Raw genomic sequence first — 14,498 nt, 5'->3', positions numbered from 1 at the left:
AAGGTTTGGTCAGACTGCATCACTGTAGGCTCACGATAAAACAAATGGTTTGTCCTTGTCTAGGATGCTGACCTTCACTCGGCATATTAAAATTAGTCATGTTTAACATCTCTTTCCAGAAAGTGGGCTGTGATAAAGAAATCGGTTCTACTAAGGTTGAGGATAAGTGCGGCGTCTGTGGAGGAGATAATTCTCATTGTCGAACCATAAAGGGAACATTCACCAGAACTCCCAAGAAGCTTGGTAAGATGAGGTCTCTCATGAATTTGGTATCCTTCTCTATGATTTGTACTTTTTGAGACATCTTTTAGGAATGTAGCATTTTCCCTATAAACATGACAAAAAATTAGCTGCTGATTTATTTTTATTCAGATTACCTTTTCTTTTCTTTTCTTTTCTTTTTTTAAGATTTTATTTATATATTTGGGAGAGAGAGGGAGAGCAAGCACGAGAGAGACAGAACGAGCATCAGCGGGGGGAGAGGCAGAGAGAGAGGGAGGAGCAGACTCCCCGGTCTATGGGGAGAACGAAGCATACTCCCTACTCTTTCGGGAGCCCGACGCGGGGCCCCAGCATCATGACCTGAGCTGAAGGCAGACGCTAACCGACTGAACCACCCAGACACCCCCAAATTACCTTTTAAGGAACTAAAAATCAAAAAAATAAAAATAAAAACACTTGGACTAAATTCATAATCCATGGCATCCATGATGAAAAATTGTCTACTTAATTTAGATAAAGGACAAATAAAATCAATATCAATTATAGTAGTTAGTTAAAATATGTGTTTTGTTTTATTTCGTGTTTTTATTATTTATTTATTTTATTTATTTGTTTCTTTGTTTTCTTTCTTTATTTCTTTGTTTTTGAGAGAGTGTGTGTGCAAGGTGTGTGCAAATATGTGTTTTGTTTTATTTCGTGTTTTTATTATTTATTTATTTTATTTATTTGTTTCTTTGTTTTCTTTCTTTATTTCTTTGTTTTTGAGAGAGAAAGTGTGTGCAAGAGGGACAAGGAGAGAGCCCAACGTGGGGCTTGATCTCCCCACCCCTGAGATCATGACCTGAGCAGAAATCAAGAGTCGGACACTTAACCGACTGAGCCACCCAAGCACCCTTATTCTGTGCTTTTAATAAAACACATTAGACATAATTATTAGAATTGAGGGTTATTTTGAAATTTCTATTCACATAAATTGTTGATCAGAATTTAAAAAAAAACACAAAATTTTAAACACAACTTTTAAAATATTGCATTAGCTGTATTTCTTTTATTTTAAAGGTGAACAAGTGTATCCTAATTACAAATCTATAAATCTAGATTCCATATTTCACATAATTTTAACAGTTTTATGTTACACAAAATTAGGTACACAACCAAAAACAACCCCTGAGATATGATTGCTTGTGTGTGTGAACATTACTGTTTTTTTCAGAGTCAATGACTTGGACTTAGGCATACGGTGAAGTTTCAGCAGATAAGGAGGAAAAAAATACAAATAACATGTGAACTTATGAGTAATTTTATAATAATTTACCGGAATTTTCATCAAAGATTTGGATACAGACATTTATTATGGGACAATCTTTTTTAGTTTCTAACAGTTATTACTCAGTTTAGTTTGTGACAAATATTATTCAGTTTATGGGGAAAGTGTCTCTGGGAATTCATCATTTAAAGATAATTGGTGTGGTGCTTCCCTTGAGAAACTTCTCTTCCATTATCCCTACATAGTTGGCTTAGTCTCTGGTAGAATGATAAAATAAGACAAAACAAAAATAAAGATAAGAAATTGGTTACCTTGAGCATACATGGTCATGGCAGGGATTTTCCCTTTTAGAAGAAGAGAAAGTATAAAAAAGGCAGTCTTCATCCAAATGGAATAATTCTCCCAATTCATTATACTCTCTCTACCCCTGCTACCCCTGCGCAAGCCAAGCGCACACAGACCAGTTCTGTTCCTTGACATACCAAGTGAGGCAGAGCTAGGTCACTCCGAAGTGCTTTTTGTTACCAATGGTTTTGATATTCCTGTGCAATCATTTAATAGTTAAATGGTTAAAAAAAACAAACATTGCCATTTCTGGCTGATTATATTATTTTAAGAACGTACACAGACTTAAAATGACATGTTATTGTTTTGGTGGAATAACATGCAATTTTCTTCATTTTATTGTGAAGCAATTATGAGTGCTTTCTCTATGGAAGTTCTATTACTCTTTTTGGTATAAAATCATTCATAGTATTCTATTTCCATAAAGTCATTCATTGTATTCTATTTCCAGAGAAATTAATGTAACGAAAAAGGTTTTTGCCATTCATCATCATCCGTTAATCATCCATTCTGTGGTATGAGGTCGTGACGCGTTTTTTTCATGTACCTCAAAAATTAGACTAAACCTGCGAATCAAGTTCAGACGAGAAGAAAGATTTCCTCAGTCCTAAAGACTCGGACTATTCAAAGATAATCAATCTAACACCCATTTCTTTGCACTGGTGTTGTCATCATAGTCACTCAATAGACTAATTAACGTTTTCCAACAGGGAAACATTTAAGCAAGAGGTGCTATGCAGAATTCAAGTTGCTGGAAAATGAAATCTGCAAGTATTCAACTTCCAATCACCTTTCTCATTTCTCATTCATTCTTAGTCTTCCTTTCATTGACTATTAACTGTTTATCGGCAGTAGCTGACTATTAAAAATGCCTTTTGACCTTCAACACATAAAGTTACAGGATTATTTGCTGTCTGACTGAATAGAATCTCTATAGCTTATAGTATAGTCAATGAAACGGGAAGACTTTGGTAAACATGAAACCTCCACTAATTAAAGACATTCTATTTAAGGGAAGACAAGAGGCGCCTTCACTTTACCCAAAGGAGCTCGTAATATTTCTCTTGCTGAAACAAGGGAAGCTAAAAATGTACTGGGTAAGTTGTAGCAAACTGCAGAAAGATGGGCATCCATAAATGGCTTCAATCTATTTTGCTGTGCTTGGTTGGCAACTTAAACACGTTCTGTCTAGCCGTTGCACACTCAGAGCAGACATGCTACGGGACACGGACACGACTTGACCCAGACTCAGGTACTGAAAACCCTGACCCCCAAATGACTGTGCCATTGAGTTAGGACGGTAATTAATATTGTGGAAAAGTTGAGTAAATCTACCCACGGGTAGATATTTATTGTCCATATAGAAATGACAGCCATAGTTCTTTCTGATAACATAAGCAATTGTGTATTTCTAAAGGAATTCCTGTCACGCTCATCCCACTAGGATGTGAATTGGATGTTTCCTAGGTAAGGTGTCAACTGTATCACCTCCCTCTAATAATTTAGACTTCCTGGATAAAACATCTTGATTTCTGCTTGTCCTATTGTTGATTTATAGTTAGGATCTTAATTCTAAGTGATCTTAAGATAATTTTTAGGACATGTGACAATACTAAGATTTGTTTTACATGACATTGCCTGTAATAGGATTGATACAAGATTTTATAACCCAAGGCAATCTATTAAGCATATTGATTTCATGATTTCTGGATTAGAAGATTGAGTTTAGGGCACATTTTTAAGGCAGAGTATGACATAACTTGTGGACATGTTCCAGCTGAATGGTTTGGTCAAATCTAAAAAATGTATTTTGAACCTTTCCCATTATAAAACTTGTTCAAGGCTTTAAAATTAATGGCTGAGCATAAGAAAAATGAAAGCCAGTCACTGATCTTTCTTACGAAATTTCTTTAGAACAAAGCAGGCTTTAAATATAAAGATATTCCATTAATTAGAAGTTTAGCTATCTGTACTTGCCCTAAACCTTTTAAAATAATATGTAAAATTGAGATAAAATATCTCAAGAAGTTCTCCAACTAAGTACACTAAAAACTGGCCCCACTTCAAAAGGGTGGTTTAGAAAACTAAAATAGTTTAATGTACAAACTGGACAGGTTACTATGTTGTACTATGTACACCTGAAACTAATGTAACATTCTGTGTGTCAGCCATACTCAAATTGAATAAATAAATTAATTAATTAATTTAACAGCAACGATGACGACGACAACAACAGAAAACGACGACAACAACAGAAAACCTAAACTCACAGGGGGAGACAGGAAAGTATAGTATTTGCCTCAATTGTTGACACAATTCATGGTTCAATACGGGATAAGTGACTGATAGGTTAGAAACAAGATTAACCCCTCCCTTCTTAATACAAAATAAAACAAAATAAAATAAAGTCTCCTCTAATCTCATGCCAGTTGTCACAAAAACTACCCATGCTTTGAAGTTAATTTCTGAAACTGCTTCTTTGAGTTTATGGATGCCCTCTTCTGCATGCAGGGGCGGTAAGAATTCCATGCTCCACTAACCATGGTTGTTGCTTTTGTTTTCTTCTTTGCTCTCTCCAATATTTACTACACATGCAAAGGGTACCTTAAGATGTTTGATATACCCCCTGGTGCTAGACATGTGTTAATCCAAGAAGACGAGGCTTCTCCTCATATTCTTGGTAAGTGTTTCTGTCTGCTGGCTTTGCTGTAGCATGCACTTAGAGAAATGTCAAAGATACCACATATATAGAGAGAGAGATATGCAGATGGATGTGTATCTATATGTATATGTGTCTGTATACATAGATATGCAAGATTCACAATTGCATATAAATGCATTACTGGTTTTCAATGGTCATTTCTCTCCACTCTTCTTTCTTTAAAACAAAAAAATATTCAAAAATAGAGCTTTAATGTTTGGTGAAACCTGGGTTGGTTCATTATTTATATGAAGAGAAGGTTATTTGACAAGTTTGTTATGCATTTTTGCTCTGTATGTGGGGGATGAGAAAAAGGAATATGTTAATAAAATGCACTAAATTAAGAATATCAGAAAAATTTGCCATAGTTATGTTGGCAAATTAGTTCTGATATTTTGGTGGATGCCATACTGTATGCCTGTCCTTACTTCATTGCATTTTAAGTTCTTGTACTGAAAAGCCAGTATCCGTGATGCGTCCAGGTTCCACCTGGCATAGGCAGATCCATTTGCGTGGCTCTTTAGAATTCGTTCCCTCCTTTACGAGAGGATCGTGTAAAAATGTCATTCTAAAGGGTTTTTTTTCCGAAGTGTATGTGCAAATGTAAACATGACTTCCACATATCCCCCGACCTATTAAAGCATGAAGAATCTCGCTGAAATGAAAGCATCATCTGTCAACCCAATGAAAATTTGTCTCGTTACTTTTATTTTAAATGTGTGACTTAAAAAAATGAGCTGTTTTATGGTATTTCATAGAACCACTTTTTTTTTTTTTTAAAGATTTTTATTTATTTATTTATTTGACAGGGAGAAAGACAGAGAGCACAAGCAGGCAGAGAGGCAGGCAGAGGCAGAGAGAGAAGCAGGCTCCCCACTGAGCAAGGAGCCTGATGCGGGGCTCGATCCCAGGACCCTGAGATCATGGCCTGAGCCGAAGGCAGTGGCTTAACCCACTGAGCCACCCAGGCGCCCCATATAGAACCACTTTTTAATATAGAGTTTGAATTCACTACCGGATCCCGTAGCGGTCCAGTGGTCAGACATAGTTCTTTTCCCAGTAATTCATATCCTACAACTGAAATTATCATCCTTGGAAACATTAGATAGTTTCAAAAAGCTCAAGTGGAATAAATGTATTTAACTAAAATTGCTCATGTTATCTACACATTTTCAGGAATGGTAATAACATGAAATTTTATTTTCTCACTTATTATATGCCGGTAAATACCCTGACACTTTAAAATCCTATTGGTCATGTTTTGTCCATTAGAGAAAGCATCTTTAAGTAATATATAGTAGATAATAATGCATTAAGAACTCTATCACAGTAAACCACTTTTTCTAGCCATATACGTAGGGATGTGGCCTTGGAATTTCACAAACATAAGAACTAATTGTCGGTCTAAAAATTAGTTCGACTATTTTGGATACCTATCAATACTTTTACTAACTAGAAAGAGACAGCACCCTAAAGTAAAGACGCCATTATGTTATGTGCTCTCCTGGCATAAATGATTTGTGTTAATGATTATAGAAGTATCCATAATTTTCAAAATATTCCCAGCTTTCTGAGGAAATATACACAGGAGTGAATAAGAAACTGTTAACCTCTTTAACAGTCCTTTCAAATGGGAGTATTTGTTAACTTTTATCTCCTTTATTTAACCTCCTTGCTATTGTTTTTGATTAGTTAAGAGTACTGCTTGAGGATTTTGATTGCTGAATGAAGGGAATGGGAGTCCCAGCAGAACGAACTCATTTTCATTGCCTTGATGCTAATAAACAGTCTTTCATTTATAGAAAGGGGTAGACTTGCTGTGGGTCATCAAACCACTAATATGATAAAATAAAATGTGTGCTGGTTACCCATTTTTCTCCTTTTAGCTATTAAGAACCAGGCTACGGGCCACTATATTTTGAATGGCAAAGGGGAGGAAGCCAAGTCGCGAACCTTCATAGATCTCGGTGTGGAATGGGACTATAACATTGAAGATGACATTGAAACTCTTCACACGGATGGACCTTTACACGATCCAGTTATCGTTCTGGTATGTGATGTTACAGGCTTTCTATGTGGTTGGTTTAGTTTATAATTTTATAATTAATTTATCTGAAAACACTTTTACCTTGAACATTGAATCTTTAGTTCCTTGTTTTTTAGAATTCCATTTACCTGCCGCTCTCTACTCTTTGTACAACGTTGTCATGTATTTTATTATATGTACATTATAAACCCAATAACATAGTATTATGATTCCTGACTGCTAGTAAACCATTATCTGTTAGAGACAAAAGATGAGATAGATTTTTATATTTACCCACATATTTACCATTTCTGATGCTCTTCCTTCTTCCCTGTAAATCGGACTTTCCATGTAGTATCATTTCCCTTCGACTTAAAGAACATCCCTTAGCATTGCTTGTGGTGTGGGTGTGTGTCTTAGCAAAGAATTCTCTCAACTTCCAATGATCATATTATTTCACCCTCGTTCTTAGAAGATATCTTCAGCAGATATAAACATTTTGGTAACTAGCGCTGTGTGTGTGTGTGTGTGTGTGTTAGCACTTTATAGTTGTTTTCACGCTGTTACAGGGCAGTTGAAGGAATCCAAGGGCGGATTTGTGAAATAGATGTGACCACAAGATGGCAGTAGCGGGCACCGGCTTTATCGGCACCTTAACGCCTTTGCAAGTCTGGCCACCGGTCAGGAGAGAAGCAGAAGGGAACTCCTGGGAGAGAAGGGATCGGAGAGGGGGCGTTTTTTTGGTTAGGTGATGTCAAGCAGCTGCACAGTGGGGAGTCTCTACTTTGGGAGCTCCGGAGGAGAACAGCGGGAGCTTGGGATCCTTACAGCCATCGTGTCCTTTATAGTTAGCAGATGCCAAGTGCAGCTTCATCCGGGCGTGCTAAGCAAGCAGGTTCTAACCGGCTAAAAATACACCTGTTTGGGCTACATGGAAAAGAACTGGGTACATAAAAATTTGAGTTTGGCGCTAGCAGGCTTCTGCACTACAGGCTCTCAGCCTGCTGTAAAGAAACAAAATAGGGGCCAGCATGCCGGAGCTATCTTCTGACTCTGTTTGACTCTGTTTGCTAACGCAGACCTTCCACAACTCACCATTTGAGATGAGAAGTCCGCCTCGCTCATATTGCTGCTCTACCTGCAAAGTATCCATTGTCCCTGGCCGCTCTGGAAGGATTTTCTCTTTATCTTTTTGTTTCGTTTCATTGTTTGTTTAGCTGTTTGACTGTGATACGCTTAGTTTGTGGTGGTCTTTGTCTGTATCTGGCTTGGGGTTCACCAAGCATCCTGGTGATCTGAGGCGATGGGTTTTGTTGGTTTTTTTTGTTTTTGTTTTTTTGTTTTTACCAAATTTGGGTTGAGTTTTTCATTGTGTACCAAGTGCATTTTTCCCCCACCTCTCACTCCCAGGGCTCATTTACACGTATCTAACCCAGTTGAAATTGTTCCATATGCCTCCTGGGCTTTGTCCATCCTTCTGTAATCACTTTTTCTCTGTTTGGATAATTGCTATTGAGCTACGTTCAGGTTCACTGACTGTGTCTTATGTGGTCTCCAATCTGCTGTTGAGCCCATCCGGTAAATTTTTCATGTCAGATGGTGTTCTTTTCTTTTCTAGAATTTCCATGTGGCCCTTTAAAAAAAATGACAAAATATCATTTCCATTCCTATGCTGAGATTTCCATATATTTCACCATTATGTCTAATGTTTCCTTTAAGTCCTGTGTCTGTCTTCATGTTGTCTGCTTCTGTGGGTGCTTTTTTTTTTCCTGGATTATGAGTCACATTTTCCTGCTTCTTCCAATTTTTTAAGTGTATACCGGACATTATAGTTGGTAAGGTGTAGGGGATTTGGTTTATGTCGCCTTCTTTACAGGCTGTGGGGCTTTTTACAGGCTGTCATTTCCTCCTGATCTTTGAAGCCTAATTTATCCTTTGTTGAGGCTGATCTATTTCAATTTTGTCCTTATGCTTATGGCATGGCCCTTTTTTTTTTAAATTAAATTTTTTATTTATTTTCAGCGTAACAGTATTCATTGTTTTTTCACCACACCCAGTACTCCATGCAATCTGTGCCCTCCCCAATACCCACCACCTGGTTCCCCCAACCTCCCACCCCCCGCCCCTTCAAAACCCTCAGGTTGTTTTTCAGAGTCCATAGTCTCTCATGGTTCATCTCCCCTTCCAATTTCCCTCAACTCCCTTCTCCTCTCCATCTCCCCGTGTCCTCCATGTTATTTGTTATGCTCCACAAATAAGTGAAACCATATGATACTTGACTCTCTCTGTTTGACTTATTTCACTCAACATAATCTCTTCCAGTCCTGTCCATGTTGCTACAAAAGTTGGGTATTTGTCCTTTCTGATGGAGGCATAATACTCCATAGTGTATATGGACCACATCTTCCTTATCCATTCGTCCGTTGAAGGGCATCTTGGTTCTTTCCACAGTTTGGCGACCGTGGCCATTGCTGCTATAAACATTGGGGTACAGATGGCCCTTCTTTTCACTACATCTGTATCTTTGGGGTAAATACCCAGCAGTGCAATTGCAGGGTCATAGGGAAGCTCTATTTTTAATTTCCTGAGGAATCTCCACACTGTTCTCCAAAGTGGCTGCACCAGTTTGCATTCCCACCAACAGTGTAAGAGGGTTCCCCTTTCTCCACATCCTCTCCAACACACGTTGTTTCCTGTCTTGCTAATTTTGGCCATTCTAACTGGTGTAAGGTGGTATCTCAATGTGGTTTTGATTTGAATCTCCCTGATGGCTAGTGATGATGAACATTTTTTCATGTGTCTGGTAGCCATTTGTATGTCTTCATTGGAGAAGTGTCTGTTCATATCTTCTGCATGGCCTTTTTGACGCTTCAGCTGAATATCAGAAGTGTTAGCGAGGCCTCTTCATCTGGCTGGATAAGAACCCCCGTGTCCCTAGCGCCACCTGACGTTGGTTGTCTCCGTCCTGCTCCCAGTCCCACAGTAGCCACTCGCTGGAGACAGCGTGGTGTCTCAGCCTGGGCATGCGCAGAACAGCCTTCCGTCTAGGACGTGCGCTGCTTCTGGGCCACCCCTCCGTGCAGCCCCTTCTTCTTTAGGGCCCTGCCTACAAGTTCCACAGCCCACTCGCCATCTCCTCAGCTCCCGGGGGCCGCCGTCTTGGTAGGAACTTCTGCTCCCTGGGCAGGGCCCAGAACCTGACCCTGTCAGGAAGCCGGAACCTGGCCTATTTCTCCTCTCACAGCGACCACCTATAAAAAAAATGTTATACTAATTTAAAACCAAATATCCCCACTCAATTCCAAGGATGTTTTCTCTTTCTTTGAAAATTGTTTGGTGACGTGTCTGTCCAAATCTTTTGTCCGTTGTTAAACTGAGTGGTTTTATCTTTTTTGTTGTATTTTAAGAGTTCCTTATATGTACTTGATATGTCCTTTATGAAATACATGACTTGTCAAATATTTTCTTCTAGTCTATCATTTCTTTTTGTTCTCTTAATAGTGGCTTTCACAGAGCAAAATATTTTAACCTGAAGTCTAATTTATTCATTTTTTTCTTTAATGGGTCAAGATTCTGGTATGTGATATATATATCACACACATATTTATTTATTTATTTATATGTTTATATATGTATATTTCTGCCCAATCCAATGTTAAAGCATTCTCTTACTTTTTTACTAGAAGTTTTATATTTTACATTTTGAGTTGATTTTTATATAAATTTTGTATGATGGGTCAGCTTCTTGCTTTTGCATATGGATGTCCATATTACCTACTGCTGCGTAACATATTACCCTGAACCTGTTAGGTAAACCCAAAGCAGCATTTAGTATCTCGTAGCCTCTGTGGGTCAGGCCACTGGGAGCTGCGGAAACGGCTAGCTGTGTCTCAGGGCATCTCATGAGGTCGCCGTTGGCTCCAGCGGGGACATCTGCTTCCCTGCTCAGTCACAGGGCTGTTGGAAGGCCTCAGCGGACTGCTTCTCGGCTTTCCCATGTGGTGGCCGGTGGCCTACATTCTTCACCACGTGAGCCTCTCCTTAGACTCCGTAAATGTCCTTATCGCATGACGGCTGACTTCTCCTGGAATGAATGATCCAGAAGACAGAGTGCAGCCAAGACAGAGACCGTCTTTTTTAACCAAATACTGGGAGGAACATCCCATCCATGCTGCCCCGTTGTCTGTTTGCTGAAAGCAGGTCACTGAGTCCAACCCACCCTGAAGGGGAGAGGAATTGAGCCCTAGTCCTTGAGAGGAAAGTATTAAAGAGTTTGCGGACACATTTTTTAAGCCACCACAGTGACTTGTTCTGGTACCATTTGTTGAAAAAAAAGGTCTTTCTTCCATGAAGTGATCTTTTCACCTCTGTCAAAAATTAGTTGTTCACGTTTCTGTGGGTTTATTTCTGACTGTCATTCTGTTTCATAGGTTCTATAACTTTATAGCAAAAATATGCAATAATCAAAATTGTCCTAAGTTTGGATGGTTGGAGATGAGAAGGTCCGTTTCATTCGTATGATTACGCTGCAGTCTTTCCAGTGGCGCGGGCGTGTGGCCTCAGAGCCCTGCCGTTCACCGCCGTGCTAGCCTCCCTCCGGGCTTCATCCGCTCATAGCAGGGTGGCCGCAGGGAACAATGTGAGCTAGAGACAGAAGGAGGAGATTTGTCGCTAGGACAGCGGGGCTGTGGACAAGCAGTGCTGTTTCACCATGGCCTTTCTTTTCCTCTCTAAAGGGCTGGAACCCCAGGCGGGGAGCCCGGGACCATGGCGGTACCTGTTTGGGGCTGGAAGCACTAGGCCTCTGGCTAGAGTCTAGGGCTCAGTGCTTGATTTGTAATGTTGCTTTAAAAACAAAGACTAGGAGAAAAACAGACACAAGAACCCAGATAACCAAATCCTTCATACTAGTGGGTTTAATATTACTCGATTTCTCAAACAAAAGCCATTTCTAAAAGTTTAGTTTAAAATACTAGTAAATTGCACATGCTTTTTCCCCTCATGTAACTGATATAATCCTATAAGAGCTAGTGCAGGAAGGTTGATAAAAGCTTACTTAAAAAAAAAAAAAGAGTACATTGCCATAAACAATATTATAGGACAAAAACTAACAAGCAAACAAAAAACCACCTGAGACTGTATTTGCAATGCTTATTACTATAAAAGAAGGATTCATGTCCTTATTTCATATTGCAGTCATTTAGAAAAAGGATCTGTTTACCAATAAAAAAGAAGGCAGGATGAAACCAGAATACTAGTGACTAATAAACCAGGAAAATTAAACTTTACTGTTTATCAAATAAATAACAATTAAAATAACAATCTTTTGCCCATTCAATTAACAAAGATGAAAATTACATAGTATGCAGTGCCGAATGGGACACTTTCATATGCTGTCATTATGAAAGTAATAATTGTTCTGACTATTCTGAAGGGCCATTCATCAGTCTGTTCTAAGAATTATAAAAAGCACTTGTACCATTTATAAGGAAAATCAGAAATCACAAAGTGGGGGACAAATTCTGATCAATACTAGTATTTATTAACAAGTGAATGGCTAAATAATACATACTACCTTTAGGATTAAGCACTGTACTGACACTGAAAAGTATGTTTTCAAAGAATATTTACTGTCTTGGGAAATAGTACATGACTCATTAAGTGAAATAAGCAAAGCCAGAAAGTATGTATGTGTGTACACACACCACACACACACACCACACACACCACACACACACACACACACACACCACAAGATGCAAATATCTTGAAGATATACTGCAAAACAACAGAAGTGATTTTGGTTTTCTCTGATTTAGTAAAATCATGGTAATTTTTTATTTTCTTCGTGTTTTTCCATAATGTGTACATTTTCTGGAGGGAACATTATTATCTTCGTCATCGTGACAAAACAGTTATTTTAAAGAATAATTTTCAAATGCAGTAAGGAGATACATAACTTAAGGAAATCCACAGTGAATTTCATTGGAAATTTATTATTTTTATTATATAAACTCTTATACCTCTATTTTTTATATTTTTATGGTCAAAGTTTTATATGTTTACATCTTTTTTTGTTGTTGTTGTTAAACAGGGCATCCTTATAATTCAGTTGATAGAAACAGAAACATGTTTTTAGAAACTGCTTGAAAGTTTTCCAGGTTTTTTTTTAAAGATTTTATTTACTTATTTGACAGGTAGAGATCACAGTAGGCAGAGAGGCAGGCAGAGAGAGAGGGGGAAGCAGGCTTCCTGCTGAGCAGAGAGCCCGATGCGGGGCTCGATCCCAGGACCCTGGGATCATGACCTGAGCCAAAGGCAGAGGCTTTAACCCACGGAGCCACCCAGGTGCTCCGAAAGTTTTCCAGTTTTAATAAGATGACTGTTCTGAAATAGTTGATTTTTATTGAAAGTGTAAAGCCCCTTCAGGTGACTTACCTGTCTATTTCATGTATCCCTTAGATCATACCTCAAGACAACGATACCCACTCCAGCCTGACGTATAAGTACATCATTCATGAAGATTCCGCACCTACAATCAGCAGCAACAATGTCATCCAGGAAGAATTAGATACTTTTGAATGGGCTTTGAAGAGTTGGTCTCAGTGTTCCAAACCCTGTGGTGGAGGTAACAATTGACCACGTTGAGTACGTTCAGTGTAATTCCTAGGAGGCCGTTTCCAGTGCTTCTACCTTAAAGATTGCCTCTCATTGAGGCCACGATCTGAGAAATACCAAACATAACAACCAAAACATAAGTACAAAGCATTTTTACTGAAATCTCTGAATCTACAAAGGATAGGCATCCATTCCTAACAACGGTAAACCTTCTCAAAATCCTCTTGCCATTTTCCCTGAGGTTGTTTTTGTCTCATGTTCATCTGCTGGTCCCTTTAATGACCTGAGTTTTCCCAGATTCTCCCAACGGCAATGTCCTGTGGTTCTGGCCTTTCTTCTTCCGCACTTTTGCTGTGTGTTTCTTTTCGATCAGTGATGGTAATAAAAGAGCTATTAGTCGTACCAGGTAGCAGGTACTGTTTTAAATGTTCTCTGTTTTAGTGCATGAGCCCTCAGAATGGCACTGTGAGGTCCGCACTGTGATGATCTCTGTTGTACTGATCGGAAAACTGAAGAACAGGGAAGAGAAGTCATTTCCCCAGACCCTAAGATACAGACCCAGCGGTCTGGCTTCTGGCTACTTGACTACTCCCTTGTGCTGCCTCTCTGCCCTTGCTCCAGTAAATCCATTAACCCATTCCCGGAGTTTTTCAGTTTCTCACTTCATCCATTCCTCCGCTTCTGAACGATAAATGCTCCAGAACTGAGCTGGCCTACGGGGAGTTTTCCCCAACAGGCAGGACAAGGCAAAAGGATGAGTCATGGTGCTGAGTAACGGAGAACAAAAAAATGATTCAGAGCAGAGAATGCATGTGTCAACCATTTATTTTATAATTCTAAATTCAAGGATGTATTTTTATTTATTTATTTTTTAAAAGAATTTATTTATTTATTTGAGAGAGAGAGCAGCCAAGCAGCAGACAGAGGTAGAGGGAGAAGAAGACACTCTGCTGAGCAGAGAGCCCGATGCGGGGCTCGATCCCAGGACCCTGGGGTCATGACCTGAGCCAAAGGCAGACCCTTAACCTACTGAGCCACCTAGGCTTCCCAAGGATGTATTTTTGAAGAGGCTTTTTTTTTTTTTTTTTGAGGTGGAGGGGACATAAACTGTTTTTAAGTATTTAAAATGACAGTCCGTTACAAAATACGTGTTTAATTGGAATCGTCCCTTTTGCTGCTCCCTCAGCATCTGCTTGGTTACAAGATTCGTCAGACACACCTTTTTAATATCTACCACATCTGTTCCTTCCTCACCAGGTTTCCCTCATGACTTCGGAAGGGAAGATTATTCCAGAAGTCTTTTAACTAGTCAACTAATT

General features: G+C 39.0%; 1 protein-coding gene across 1 annotated transcript in view; it reads left to right on the top strand.

Annotated features, from left to right (window-relative positions):
* ADAMTS3 (ADAM metallopeptidase with thrombospondin type 1 motif 3) overlaps window positions 1-14,498 on the top strand; it is a gene marked incomplete at both ends in the record, with an annotated part of 249,908 nt that overhangs the window by 223,682 nt on the left and 11,728 nt on the right. The window contains 4 exons of the mRNA XM_080796379.1: window positions 120-243; window positions 4,434-4,514; window positions 6,422-6,585; window positions 13,024-13,189. Coding sequence (XP_080652505.1) covers window positions 120-243; window positions 4,434-4,514; window positions 6,422-6,585; window positions 13,024-13,189 — 535 coding nt within the window. The remainder of the gene's footprint in view (window positions 1-119; window positions 244-4,433; window positions 4,515-6,421; window positions 6,586-13,023; window positions 13,190-14,498) is intronic.

Source organism: Martes martes, assembly GCF_963455335.1.
Source record: "Martes martes genome assembly, chromosome: 2".
Classification (NCBI taxonomy): Eukaryota; Metazoa; Chordata; class Mammalia; order Carnivora; family Mustelidae; genus Martes; species Martes martes.
The sequence above is the reverse complement of the archived record's forward strand: the minus strand, read 5'-3'. Positions and strand labels throughout refer to the sequence as shown.